Source organism: Myotis davidii, unplaced genomic scaffold, assembly GCF_000327345.1.
Source record: "Myotis davidii unplaced genomic scaffold, ASM32734v1 scaffold49, whole genome shotgun sequence".
In the NCBI taxonomy this organism is placed as follows: Eukaryota; Metazoa; Chordata; class Mammalia; order Chiroptera; family Vespertilionidae; genus Myotis; species Myotis davidii.
Genome location: NW_006300375.1, coordinates 5,499,481 through 5,514,581, shown reverse-complemented (window position 1 = coordinate 5,514,581; position 15,101 = coordinate 5,499,481). Strand labels below are relative to the sequence as shown.

The 15,101-nt window shown below is 40.9% G+C and overlaps 1 protein-coding gene across 1 annotated transcript in view; it reads left to right on the top strand.

Moving 5' to 3' along the window:
* The window catches only part of CNTNAP2 (contactin associated protein-like 2), a 1,235,176-nt gene that overhangs the window by 1,064,948 nt on the left and 155,127 nt on the right, over nt 1-15,101 (top strand). Inside the window, exon 16 of the mRNA XM_015572712.1 lies at nt 3,006-3,224. Coding sequence (XP_015428198.1) covers nt 3,006-3,224 — 219 coding nt within the window. The remainder of the gene's footprint in view (nt 1-3,005; nt 3,225-15,101) is intronic.

The window sequence follows — 15,101 nt, the reverse complement described above, 5'->3', positions numbered from 1 at the left end:
ACTCTTTCCTCCTAGTGGTAGGACTTCCCCTCAGCCACCGTTCCTGTGGGTCTGGATGATGTCCCTTCCGTCTTTTAGTTTCACTTTTGAAATGGTTGTTGGAGGCGGCAAACTCCGGCGTTAACCTATGCCGCCATCTTGGTTCTCCTGAACTTAGAAGCTTTTAAAGTGTGCTTGCCATTTGCCTGGGAGACGGGATTTATCAAAGGCATCCCCTAGCAATGTCAGGGAAGCTCACATGGAATGACTGAGAAAAGGGAACCCTTTGCTTGGCTCTCATACTGGCCTTGCAGTCCCCTTCCCCAGGAAGCACCCAAAGGGAAGAGTGTGCTGGAACTGTGGCTATTGCTTCAGCAAAACCGAAATGGATGCCCTTTAAAGAGGGTCATGCTCTCAGAGGATCTCAGTCTTGAGGTCCTGAGTCTCTCTCATTGTCCCCTAACTAAGCTACAGCAGAATTTGCTCCTCTAGAAGGAAACATTGATGTTAAGAAGAGCCATAGTACAGAGGAAGAAACTGGGGATCCAGTGTGACAGCCAAGAAAAAGTATGTCTATTTCCCAGTTAACTTCTGGTCCTCAGAGTTTCTCTAAATGGTGGCATTTAAAGACCTGGACAAGAATTCATCATAGAGAGAAAGTTAGAGCAGCATCTATCCCTCTGAGTCAAACCTTAGGGTTAAACTCAATTTATCCCTAGATTCTATTTCCCTGATGGCTGTTGATACCTTTAAAACAAAACCATCTTTTCTACTTAGCTCAGGAAACCTTGTACTCTTGCTGTTCTGACAACTTACATTTTAAAATGCATCTGCTAAAACATAGCACTACAAGACCATAACAGATTCAGCCTTAAGACTGGGGATGCTTTTTCCCCCTTGACTATACCAGAAAGACAGGGAAGGATCTTCAGTGGATGAGTCATAGGGTTGTCAACCTGCATTCTTACTTCCTTAGAATCCTTGATGAAGGTCACCGGCCTCCATTGAGTCACAGTGACCCCTGGAGGCAGGAGCTCCTAATTTGCAGGAGATATTTCACTAGAATGTGTGCAGGAACCGCCACAGGTGTTGAAATTAAAGTTTCCTTACTGGTGACATAAAAGATCAAAATTCCTCAGTACAATTAGGTTGATTAAATTGAGCTCCGCATCTAATATCCCTGTAGCTCAGTAATGTTAATGCAGCTTTCAGAGGTGCCTGACCCAGAGGCAGAGAACAGTCCAAGTCCTGGGAGAATCTGGCCCACTGTGGTTTTTAAATTAGAAGTTTGATTGCCTGCGACATCATCTCAAAATGGTACCAGTCCAAAGAAGCTGAATTTTCCATTTAGCCTGGAAAAAAATTAAACTGCTTAGAGATTAGGCCAAGGCTTCTTGGTAGATAGAGGGACTAAATCTCTTTATGAGCAAAGTTAGAAAATCTGGTGGGCCACCTCTTTAAGATGGAAAAGAATTCACCAAGCCCGAGGAGCTAGGGACGTGTGCTGCCTCTCCTGCCAATTACAAGAAAAATACACATTTAAAAACCATGTTTATAATACATTGAGAACTTTTAAAAAAAATTAAATGTGAAGCAGGAAAACTGCTTACAAGCATAATTGCCTAAGCAACCACCGAATCCATTTTCTATTGTTGGTGGTTTATTGCAGAAGGAGGCTTATTTGCAGCAGATCTATGAAAACAGATTGATTGTGGTCAGTGCTGGAGGGTAGGTAACTAGAAGGATCCAGCATCACAGGTGAAGAATGACCCAGGTGTGCAATGAATGATTCCCAAAAGAAGGCTGTTAGGCAGGGATGTGGAGCTGCCTTTCGGACAGCCACACATAGTCTGAAGAAGTTGCAGGTCACCTTCATTGACATTCATCAACAATTCATCACTCCCTCACTTCCAGCAGGAACTGCAATGATTAGATTAATGAAAAGAAGTTTTGTGAATTCCCCAAAAGCAGTAGCTCTCTATTAATATTTTTCCAGGGAGCTTTTTAAAATACCAATGCCTCCACCAGACCAACTAAGCTAGAATCTCTGGGGATGGAGAAGGAAGAGTGTTTTATTAAGCTCTTCCTGGGAGTTACTGAAGAGTTAGATTGGGACCTAGATGGTTTGGCTCAGTGGATAGAGCGTCGGCCTGTGGTCTGAAGGGTCCCAGGTTGAACTCCAGCCAAGGGCACATGCCCGGCTTGGGGCTTGATCCCTCCCAGTAGGGGACATACAGGAGGCAACCAATCAATGATTCTCTCATTGATGTTTCTACCCCTCTAGCTCTCTATCCCTCTCCCTTCCTCTCTGAAATCAATAAAAATATTTTTTTTTTTAAAAAAGAGTTAGATTGGGTATAGAATCAAAAAATCCAGGCGCTGGCCCAGCTAGTGTGGTTCTGAGGTTGAGAGAACTGAGGTCACGGTTCAATTCCCAGTCAGGGCACATGCCCAGGTTGTGGACTCAATCCCCCGGGAGGGCGGGGGAGCATGCAAACAATCAATGATTCTCTCTCCTTTTCCCTTCCTCTCTGAAATCAATAAAAATATATTTTTAAAATAAGAAAAAAATAAAGTCATCTTCAGCATTTTCTCTCTCTCTCTCTCTCTCTTCCTCTCCTTCCCCTTTTTACATAAAAAATAAATATTTTTTTAAATCCAGGCTCTGAAAAATCTGGCAAGCCTTGGTTCACATCCCAACTTCGTTATTCATGAAATCTAAGACCCTCCACATGTGTTTAACTTCTCCAGACCTCAGTTTTCTTTTCTGGGACCAATGATGATAACTTCTTCGTAGGCCTCTAAAGATAAAAAAATAAATGTATGCCTGGCCCACGATACAAGTCTGTTTTCCTCCCCTTGGTTATTAATCCTTACTGATCCTTATTCAAATGATTGTTTTTCATGGACCTTTGTAGCAAGTAACAGACTTAGGTTATTTTTCTCTCCCTGTTTTGTTTTTCTTCTGCTCTTTGGTATCTGGGGGGAGAATACTCACGTGCTTTCTGTGCTTTCTGCTTCTCTAGCTGCCACAGAAGTGTCCTTCTCATTTGATGTTGGAAATGGGCCCGTGGAGATTGTGGTGAGGTCGCCCACCCCTCTCAATGATGACCAGTGGCACCGGGTCACCGCGGAGAGGAATGTCAAGCAGGCCAGCCTGCAGGTGGATCGGCTGCCACAGCAGATCCGAAAGGCCCCGACAGAGGGACACACACGCCTGGAACTCTACAGCCAGCTGTTTGTTGGTGAGTAATGGCAAGGCCACCGTCATTCCCCTCTGCTGGTGTTACTAACCTTCACAATGGAAAAAATAAAACCCCCTATGGAGTGCTTTGCAGGAGATCTTTCTAAAAGCAATTATCTAGGCCTCCTGTAGTCTCTCCCCAGACAGAATGGAATGAGAGAGAGGATTTGAGAGACCGATGTCCAGTTCCACTTCCCACTGTCTGGAGCTCACAGTCCTTGTCTCCAGAATCGGAGGGGAGCCAGTGATATCTCTGAGGTCTCTACCTATGCTACTTTAGGTTTATGGTTTTAAAACCATATAAAATCCTTTGATAATTTGGAACACTTATAACTGAGCAAAGGAAGGAAGGAAGGAAGGGAGGAAGGAAAGAAGGAAGGAAGGAAGGAAGGAAGGAAGGAAGGAAGGAAGGAAGGAAGGGAAGGAAAGGAAGGAAAGGAAAGGATGGAGGGATGAAGGGAGGTAATATGGGCTCCCTAAATTCAGGCTTGCTTGAAATGATAAGTAGAAACCCATTCCTTCATTTAGACTTCTTGCAAAGATTTCTCCTACATTGGAGAAAGATCAACACTGGGAAGAAATTTAAGCAGCAAACTGTTTAGCGGCCTGTGCAAGAAGTAGGTTCAGCCTCACAGCTAGTCTTTGCTTTGACCTGGTCCAGCTGGACCTGATGCTACTTCACATCAAGTCCTATTTCCATAGCTTGTTCAATTTTAAATTTTGTTTTCCGAAAAAACTAACAGTTTAAGAAATTAGCCATTTCCTCTCTGTTGAATTAAAAGAAAGCAAGTTTGGCCCTAGCTGGTTTGGCTCACTAGTTAGAGCTTCATCCTGCAGACTTAAGGGTCTCTGGTTAAATTCCAGTCAAGGGGATGTACCTTGGTTTCAGGATCAGTCCCCCGCCCTGGTCAGGGTGTATGCAGGAGGCAGCCAATTAATGTGTCTCTCTCACATCAATGTTTTTCTCTCTCTGTCTCTCCCCCTCCCTTCCACTCTCTCTAAATAAATCAATGGAAAAAAAAATAACCTTGGGTGAGGATTAACCAAAAAAAAACAACTTTGAAGGACTTTGAGGCCGGATTCTACACCCCGCCGCCCCCTCTCTCTGAGTTTCTGGAGGTGAATTGAGCAAGTTGACCAACTGTGACAGGTTCAGACCAAGCAAAAGCAGAGGTGACCTGGTTGCTGTTCATATTCATAACCCCCATGGCCCTATAGCAGAGACTCACCAGGGATCAGTTCATTTTAACAAGGGCCAGAGTGCCCATGGTGTCTTTCCTAGTTGTGTGAAGATGCTTTAAGAACATTAGATTTACAATTAGCTAAGATCTGGAAACAGCTCAAGTGCCCATCCATAGATGAGTGTATAGAGATATGGTACATTTACACAATAGAATACTATGCAGCTGGGGGAAAAAAGGATCTCTAACCCTTTGAGACAGCATAGAGGGACCTGGAGAGAATTATGCTAAGTGAAATAAGCCAGTCAGAGAAAGACACACTATCTCACTTATATGTGGGATCTAATGAACAAAATAAACTGACGAACAAGATTGATCCAGAGACATGGAAGCATGGAGCAGACTAACGAATTTCAGAGGGAAGGGGTGGAGGCAAGAAGAGATTAACCGAAGAATTTGTATGTATATATACATATCCCATTGACACAGACAATAGTGCACTGAAGGCCTACAGTTGGGGGCAGGTGTGGGCAGGTGTGGGTCAGGGGCTCAGTGGGGAGGAAGAGGGAGATATCTATAATACTTACAACAATAAAGATAATTTTTTTAAAAAAAGGAAACATTAAAAGTCAAAAAAGAAAGGTAAATTTAGATATTCACCTGTTTGCTATGATGTGGGCCAACTACAGAGCGTTAGCTGAGTCCATTCATTTTGGAGGTAAGACTGGCTTGTTAAAAAGCCATGTCAGCCAGGGGCCAGGAAAGAGGCCTGGATTGTGAAGTAAAATACTGACTTCTCCATGTCAATTAGAACTCAGCCCATTCCAAATCCTTCTCTCAATTTATAATTCTCAAAATTACATCGTTTTTAAATTATTTTGTATGAGGTAAACATCAGGTTCACTGATTCCTGCTAAATAATGTGAGCAAAGTTCACTTTATCAATATGTCCTGCCCAGATTACCTATGACAAGTTTCTTCCAAAACCCTGTTAGTCCCGAGCATGCTGATTAGGTTCTACCTGGTTTTCAACCCTAATTGACCAGTTTCTCTTTCTTTGTTTTTTTGAACTTGTCCCTGGATGTAGAAGTCCAACTTTACTGTTATCACTTCCTGTTCACTGACTGTAGTTGTCTTTAAGAAATCTGGAGACTAAGTAAAGTCATGAAACAGAGAGGGTTAGGTGGAGCATTTATTACCGTCTTGGAAAAGTTTTGATTTGTTTAAACAAGAACAACTTATTAAAAGAGAAGAATAGAGAGCTGGGGCAGGATTCAGTAGAATAATTAATTGTAAGGGACAGGCAAAAAAAAATAGCATTTCAGGGAGAAGAATAAAGAGGAACAGAAAGGACAAACAAGGGAAGAAAAAACTGGGTGGGGGAGGGGTCACAGGAGTTTTGTGAGATTCCCTTTATTTATTATGACAATAAAGAACAAGTGTCGTGCATTAAATTAGACTAGAAAGTGTCCTTTGAAGTTAGTAATTATGAAAACATAATTGGAAGGGAAAGTTTCAGAACAGTGGACTACCTGATGGGTCAACACATCTCTTCATTTGATGAAAAAAGAATAAGTTTCATGTCTCAGTCTCTGATTTCCTGTTATCTTCAAGGTGGACACAGTGCCCATCGCCCAGACATTTAAGCCAAGGTGAACAGTGTTTTCTGCAATAGAAGCCACTCCATGGGAAGTGTGGAGAGGTGTTTGTTGCAAGAAGAAGAAAAAAAGTTCACAACTGTGAAATCCTGGAGTCAGTTATCCCAAGACTGTTCAGTAGGGATCCAGACAACTTGAATTGCTCTCAGTTCTACTCCAATAAGAAGTATCAGGTTGACCAAGTATTATCACTTTCCCTTTCTGAATCTTTTTTTCCCCATCTGCCTAAGAAGCATTTGAATTATTTGGTTCCCAAAATTTCTCCCGATTTTAACCATTTAGGATTATGTGTTTAGAGATGGTTAAAAAGGCCTGAGCTGCCAAGTGGTTCTCCTTCCCACAGTGTCACGTGGTTGACATTGTGGGCTTTGAATCCCACCTGCGCCCGCCACTTCCTAGCTAGGAGACCACTGACAGGTTCCTTAATGTTTCTATGTTAAAAAGAGACACAGTTTTTTCTGCGTCTCAGGATGCGATGAGATAATCCAGGGGAAGCAGTGCACAGAGTTCCTGGCATCATCCATATGCACTGAGTCACTTCTCTATAGTTTACCTTTACTCTCAGCTTTCTTCTTCTTCCATGTAATGTTCATCTCCTCCATGGTTGCCTGGAGCCTCAGCCAGCCCACGGTCTCAGAACTAAGCTCAGGGTGGCAGCCTCGGGCAGCCCTGGGCCAGATTTTTCCTTGTGTTTGGAGAGCAGCAGCGATGCTCAAAGTCATTATCTAAGCGTGAATATCAGGCTGGATTGAGCCAAAGCCTTTTATAGCATGGAGCCCTGCCAGGGAGTTTGGGGCTCTGGCCATGGATGCATGGTGGCTGGGCTGTGAGGCCTAGAGCCCCATGGCCGGCCTAGGAGCTGGCCAGAGAGTTGACAAGCATGAGCTATAGAAGACAGGACTATGCAGGGCAGGTGGCTGATGGAAAGGTGAATTTGCAGTCAGCTTCAGCCAGGCCAGAGCATGTAACTGTTCTTGGGGTAGTTTATGGAGGTGGTAAGAGTTCAAGAGAGCTGAGGGGGTCCTCAGGAAGGAGCCAAGCTCCTAAGTGGCTCATAGAGAGAGAAGGTTAGGTCCTCTTAACTAATGAGAATGTCCAGGCTCAACTCATTTGGCTCAGACATCTTCCAAATTGCCCTGAGGGTCAGGGGGCCATGCTTCTGTGCAAAATGTCAGCCCAAAGGAGCCAAAAATTAATTCTCACTCTTTCAGGATCTTTTGTGCTGCACGGGAGGCCCGGTTGGTGACTCAGAGTAGAAGCAGTGTCTTCATGGGGGCTAATGGGGAGCAGGGAAGCTCACTGACACTCATTTTCATGGAGCCCAAAAATTGGGGTGACCTTTGACATCCTCTCTTTCCTGCATTACTGCCCATCAATACTAAGTCTGTGATTCTACTTCCAGACTGCGCCCAGATGCATACCCTCTGCTCTGCTGACACAGGTCCCACCCCGGTCAAGGCCATATGCTTCTTACTTGGACTACTGCAATTAGTCTCCTAACTGGTCTCCTGACTAGTCTCTTAACTCATCTCCTAACTAATCTCTTAACTGGTCTCCTTACTAGTCACCTAACTGGTCTCCAGAGTCTTGAGATGTCCCTCAAGTACCCCAAGCTTTCTCCTGCCTTAGAGCATTTGCACTGGCTGTTCCCTCTGCCTGAAGTACCTCCGTAGACATTGACACAGCTGACTTGACTCCTTCACATCACTCATCTCTGCTTTGGTACCTCCTCTGAGAGGTCTCTGACCACTCTGTCTAGAGTTATTTACCATTATGCATTCTCCTTACAACTTGTAATCTTTTAAGTTTTTGCTCCCCCCACCCCAGAAGGTAAGCTACATGACATCCAAGATCTAGAATAAGGCTATGGTGCTTGTCCAATGACTATTTGCTGAGGGAGTCCTCAAATGAATAAATAAGTGAAATATGTATTTTTGTTACTTCTTTGAGTTAATAGTTATATTCAAACTTAGTTCATCCCATCTCCAAAGAAAGAAGGTATTTTTCCTTATAAACTTTCACCAAAATTCTTCTCTCAAAATACGGTGTTTGCCATCTTTGGAAGTATCTTTTTGCTAGGTGCCACAGACTGAAATCAGGCATGGCAAAAGCCTGAAAAAAAAAGCCACAGAGAAAGTCAGACTGTTATGAAAGACAGCTTCTCAGAGCGGTCTGGGCCCTAGATCTAGTTGTCAGTCTCCCTCCCTGAAATTGAGGTCTCGCCTGTTTGGCAGCAGGGAGATGGTGGCTGGGACTCTAATGCAGTTTCTGCCCCGACCCTTATAACTGGTGCTTTGGCTCCTCCCCACCCCCCAGACACAGGCAGGGAGTGATATCATGCCTGGAAACACATGCCCAAGTACAGACAGAAGAGAAAATGATTTGCTAGATTAAAAACATCACTAGAATAAATCAATGAACTATCTACAAAGCAGAGATGCAGACAAGCTGCAGAAGCTGCTCTGTGAACACCTGCTCCTTCACTGCGGGTCACACATTACCAGCTTCATGCACTTCTCAACCTGACCTCCGCCTCCGGCCTCTGCAGGAGGCCACGCTGAGTGGGCAGCTCTCCTCTCAGTGGAAAGACCCCTCCCCTACCTCAGGTGAAGGATGGCCTTCCCCACAAAGACTCACCATATGTTTTTCCTACCTTTGCCCTTTAGTGGTCAAAGCTAATTAACTTTTGCAATTCCAGCTGTCTATTTTACAGTTTGAGTTTGAACATATTAAAGAAGTTATGATAGAGCTAATTTTTACCTTTTTTAAAAATATATACTTCCAACATAATCAAATTGATAGTGTACTTTTTTTAAAATATATTTTATGGATTTTTTACAAAGAGGAAGGAAAAAGGATAGAGAGCTAGAAACATGGATAAGAGAGAAACATCCATCAGCTGCCTCCTGCACAACCCCCACTGGGGATATGCCCGCAACCAAGGTACATGCCCCTGACCGGAATCGAACCTGGGACCTTTCAGTCCATAGGCCGATGCTCTATCCACTGAGCCAAACCGGCCACGGCAACAGTGTCCTTTTTTGAACCTTCAACTAAAACATTGTCTGCTAATTAACTGTTTGCATAGGGGCTGAGCTATTTTTCTAAGGCAGGCGTTATATGTGTCAAAACTTTTAGAGAGAGATTTTAAACCTAGGAAAGGAGTCAATCTTACTGTCCACCTTCTGTGTAAAATAGCTCACCTGCCCCCAAGAGCACGGCTGCAGGGACTCTCTGGCCTTCTGTACCAGTTTTCTCCTGACAATTGGAATGATCTGATCTAGGGAAGACATTTTAATTTTGCAATCAATATGGCAAGTTTTTTTCAACAAATGTATTAAATAATTTTCCATATGGGCATGTACATGGGTTGCAGGTATAATCCCCAGCCTTGGTTGGGGAGCATGCAGGAGGCAACCAGTTAAAATGTCTCTCTCACATCAATGTTTCTCTCTCTCAAAAAAAAGAAAAATTATTTATATATATAAATAATTTCTTCCCCTCCCTTCCACTCTCTTTAAAAAAATCAATAAAATATCTTCGAGTGAGGATTAATTTAAAAATAATAATAATAATAATAATTTCCCATATAGATTTCTCACTTTTTCAATAAGTACTGAACTAAAAACTTCATGATAATAAATGGCACCTGTCACACAAAATAAGATTGTAAAAAAGGAAATTAGCCTCAGTGACACAGATATTGAGGAAGGGATGGGAACTCATAGCCCTATAGTCTGTCCTGTAATGCTCTAAGAGAGTAAGAGGAGAGGATCCACTTTTATTAGCTCAAATAAAGAGTCGTTTTGCACTAAATGCTCCCCAGGCACAGAGGTGGAGCGGGGGCGGGGGGCAGTGGCGGTGGTTAGCATTGCATAGGACTCACTCTTCATCTCATGGTCCTATTGGCATATCCTACAATGTCCCTTATTCATTTTAATTTCACTTTTCTATTTTTTCTCTTTTTTCACCATTCTGAATTCCATTCTCTCCACATTGCTGGTTCCCAACTGAGTGTATTTATGTATGTCTGTTATATATTTGTTCAAAATATATGTATGTTCTAGAAAATTCATAGATTGCCTTTCTGTGTCATACTTTATTGTACTACAACTCTCATTCTGTGTTTTACCCTTTCACTCAGCTTTGTGTTTTTTAAATATATTTATATTGATCTCAGAGAGGAAGGGATAGAAACAGTGATGAAAGAAAAAATTCCTCTGGGTCATGATTTTGCCCTTTTTGTTTAATTTAATACCTGATTATGTTGCCTCAATCTCCTGTGCAATCTCCTTTGCACTTGATGGTGTGTCATTCATTATGGGTAGTTACAGAATTTTCATAATTAATCTGTAATTGCAATACTTGCATAGCATTTCCCATGAAAAATGATTTACAAATTAAACCCAATCTCACCTTACATAATTATCACAGGCCTGACTCTGACGAATGTGCATGAAGCCCTTGCGTGATAGGGCTCTCTCTAATGACAATGTGTTGATTTTCTAATCAACAAAGGTTAAGTAGCATTTCTGCTTGTAGACCTACAATTTAAACTCAGGACACTTGTCATCAAGAAAGATTTCTGTAGAGCACATGAGTTAAACCCAAATAATTATCATGGGTTCTAATGCATTAACATCTTTTGCATAATATATAATGACCATTTCAGCACAAACAAATTTTTCTTCATATGGACTAAATCAGTAAAAGTACTTTCCAGCTCACTGACTGATTTAATAAATCAGAGGCCATCTAAGTAAGAAAAGAGCATCATTTATTCAGTTTTTCTTTCAAGAGAAATGACATCCCACTTATCTGCTTTATAAATTAAAAAGAGAGAGTACAAAACTTTATTTAATGGAGGCAACAAATGCAAATTAGACTTCAGTCATCTGTTACGGTCAATTAAGAGGAGGAGGAAAAGTTAGGCAGCAGTGCAATGAAGGAAAAGGAAGGGAAGGAAATTTAGGGCAAATTGAGAGTAATTTACGCAAATATAGAGATGGAGACATATAAGTACAGAGGAAGAGGTTGTACATCACGGAGCAACTTAGAGCTGGAGGGAATCAGAGACATCACCTAGTTCAACCTTCTTTTTTTATGGATAGGAAAAATTGATGCTGAGAGAGACTAAGCAGTTTGATGAAAGCCATACAGCTAACCCAAAACAGTCAACAGTCCCAATGGGGAGAGAGAGGCAGGAAGAAAGACTGACAAATGCAAAAGCTCAGAAAGACCCAGGACCAGCCCTCCGGTGAAAGGCAGAGAGGCAAAGAAACAGAAAAGGCTGCCACCTCTAACCCTTGATGGAATGCGGCCTACATACGTGAAATATCTAAGTATTTGCCTTAATAAGAGTAAAATTATGATCTACTCTAGATTTATTTGCTCTGCCAATTGGCCCTTTTTTAATCTGATTTTTTTGGTCATATTAACAGTTACTTAGAGTCTTTTAACAATCTCTTCTTCAAACTCTCAACTATTACTGAGGCCCATTAAAATGAATTATTTCCTAATTAAGTACATCCCAGATAGATTGAAAAAGTAGAATGTTAAGAGAAGTAAGATTGCCAAAACCGGTTTGGCTCAGTGGATAGAGCGTCGGCCGGGGACTGAAAAGTCCCAGGTTCGATTCCGGTCAAGGGCATGTACCTTGGTTGCGGGCACATCCCCAGTAGGAGATGTGCAGGAGGCGGCTGATCGATGTTTCTCTCTCATCGATGTGTCTAGCTCTCTATCTCTCTCCCTTCCTCTCTGTAAAAAAATCAATAAAATATATATTTTTTAAAAAGAGAAGATCATAAAAGTGCTGGAAGAAAATATAGTTGAATAATTATATTATTTTAGATCAAGAAGTTTGTTCTAAATCTAATACCAAAGGCAGAAATCATACACATAAAATAGATGGCTGTGACTACATAAACATTCAAAACTTTCAAAGGGAAAAAGAAACATTATATACGTATTAACAGGCACAACTGGAAGAAGGTAGTTATCACATTTACAACAAAGAGTTAAAGCCCAAAATATGGCTATAAATGAATAATAAATAAAACTTCTCTTCCCCCCAAGAAGAAACAAAGTATAAGAATTGGTAACACAGAAAAATCATTCAAATCAGTATTTGAAGCAATGAACTCTTCTCCCCTCAACCTATAAATTCAAAAGGCTCCTGCCTAATATTAGACTTGATGTGGAGAAGGTGGGCATATCATACTCCGTGGGTGAAATACAAATTGTTAAATTATTCTTGGAGGAAAATATATTTCCAATGATTTTAAAATGTAGCTCTGGCCAGGATTGCTCAATGGTTAGAGTATCAGCCTGCCCACTGAAAGGTCAGTGTTTCAATTCCTGGTCAAGGGTATATCCCCCTGGGTTATAAGTTCAATCCCCAGCCCCTAGTCAGAGCATGTGCAGGAGGCAACCAATCAATGTGTCGCTCTCACATCGATGTTTCTATTTCTCTCCTCTCTGTCTACTCTCTCTCCGCCCCCGCTCTCCACTCTCTCTGAAAATCAATGGAAAAAATTATCCTCAGGTGAAGATTTAAAAAATGATAATAATGAAAGTAAAATGTATATGCCCTTGTGCCCAGCAATTACAACTATAAGAATTAATTCTAAGTAAAAACTGGACAAGTGTACAAAGTTTCTTACAGAGATATTCATTACAGTATCATATAAAATGGAAATTGGTTGGTAGTCCAGTGGTTGTGGAAGAGCTACTATGCAGGCTTAAACAAGATGTTCTACTTGCACATTGCTTAGAAAATGTTTTCTGATATATTGAGTGCAAAAAAGCATATTTCAAAACAATGTGTATATCATGATTGCATTTCTTCCTTTGCCTTATTTTTTACACATGTATAAGCTCATAGATAAAAGTAGGAAAGGCTATTTGTTAAAGTGAAAGTTATATCTGAGTAGCATTACAGATTCTCTTTTTCATTTCACTTATCAGTATGTTTACAATTTCCACAGTGAGAAACTGTTACATTTGTAATAAGGAGAAAAGAGAGGATGATATCTAAAAACAAGGATTTTTAAATTTTAGCATATTTTGATAGGATGTAGGGGTGAAAATTTAAATGGCAAAGCCTTAATTGGACAAAAAGCCCTTGGGAAACCCTTATTGCAAAAACAAAACCCATAGGGGCTAAAATTATAGAAGCCAAATTAAAATTTTAACACATAAAAGGTGACTAATTGATTGAAATTCTTCCAAATCATGGCAAAGGCCCCAATTCTCTGCAGCACAGAGGTGTGGGGCTGAGCTGACCAGCAGATTGCAAAATGGGAAATCCTTCCAAGTGGTTGTTTCTTATAACTTCTTTGTCATCTACTATCCCATAGCTTTGATCAAAAAGGAATTGGACTCTCTTCAATTATTCCTGTCTTCAAATATTTTCTGTAATAAATAATCCCTGGAGAATCATTATTCAAATCTATGAACTACCCAGTGAGAGAATGCAGGCCTTGAGTTATAAAGATAATAGAGTGCTTCGTTTGTCATTTCATGGCCGAGGATTTTCAGGTCCAATAAAATGCTAATCCGTCTCTGCTGCTCAGGCCTTTGGCCACCAGCCCTGTCTGCTAAGTCTGCCACATCGTACACTTTTTCTCACCATAATAGAACAAGTGATGGGAATCAAACCCCCGATTACCAACTTTCCCTAACTCTCACAGTCCTACAGACCACTCCAACTTTGAAGACATCCAAAACATACAGACATCTATGGGCACTGACTCTAACGCTCTTCTTCTGCATCAGATGGTTAATACTGAACAGAATTTAAGACCATAGACAAAAGAATAAGGCAGATCTGACACAACATGGCCACTTTGGAGCTTTGAGTCCTTGAGTAAACTTCTGAATTTCTCTAATCCTCAGTTTTCTCATCTGTACAATGGCTGTAGTGATAATAATGCCTACCTGGCATTGTGAAACTGGGTGATTAACATATATAAGGTAAGGGGAGAGAACCTACTATATAGCCTCCAATAAAAGTATAACTTTTATTTTATTAACAGTATTTTTTTTCTAAATCTCATCACATATTTTGTTTAATAATTTTAACTACAATTCAGTTTATTTAATGTCCAGAAAAGTTGTTACTCTAAAATACAAACATGTATATAAACTTGAGCTCCTTCCTTTGTACCAACTGCTTTTTTAAAAAAAAAAAAAAAAAGCATAGCTAAGGTCATTACAGACACAATTAAACCCACCTCCATATAATGCTCCAACTAATCCTTCAATGAAATTGGTTAGGAATATTTTAATATGCTCATGGACCTCCATTTAACTCTGTAACTTACTCCAGAAATCACATTGAACTTGCTCTTTGTGCTGTATGTCTTACAGTGACATTTAGACAGAAGCAATGAAATTTGACCTGACTTGGTAATAAATGTGGTGTGGTTGACTTTTTTGAAAAAGTATTAATTCCAATTTCCAACCACTGCAGACAAGGACCTTGGAATCCTTACCGTGAACTCCACAGCAAAGCATTCCATGAGGCAACCACATTTCAAATGGGCTTATCCCTTACAACTAATTGACTTGATAACTGTGTTAATACACTCATGTCTCTCTGCCTTCATATATTTCTGTCAATAGATAGTGGAACGGAAGGACATGAGATTAAAGAACAAAAAAAACAGAGATTTCTATAAACTTCTTTTCTATAGGAAACTAGATAAGACTTCCAAAACAATTTATATATTTTTGTGTATCTCCAAACATTTTATTTCTGTAGCTAAATGATTGCATCTAAGAAGACAGCCTCTTTTAATTTGGGATTATAGCTTTAAGGAAGAAAGCATCTAGTTTCTCTATTAAGCAAGACCCAGTTGAAAGTGAGCTTTTTAGTCAGGGCAGCTTGACTCAGTGGTTGAACATCGACCTATGAACCAGGAGGTCATGCTTCCATTTTTGGTCAGGGCACATGTATGGGTTGCCAGCTCAATCCCCAGTGTGGGCATGCAGGAGGCAGCCAATCGATTCTCTCTCACCATTGATGTTTCTCTCTCT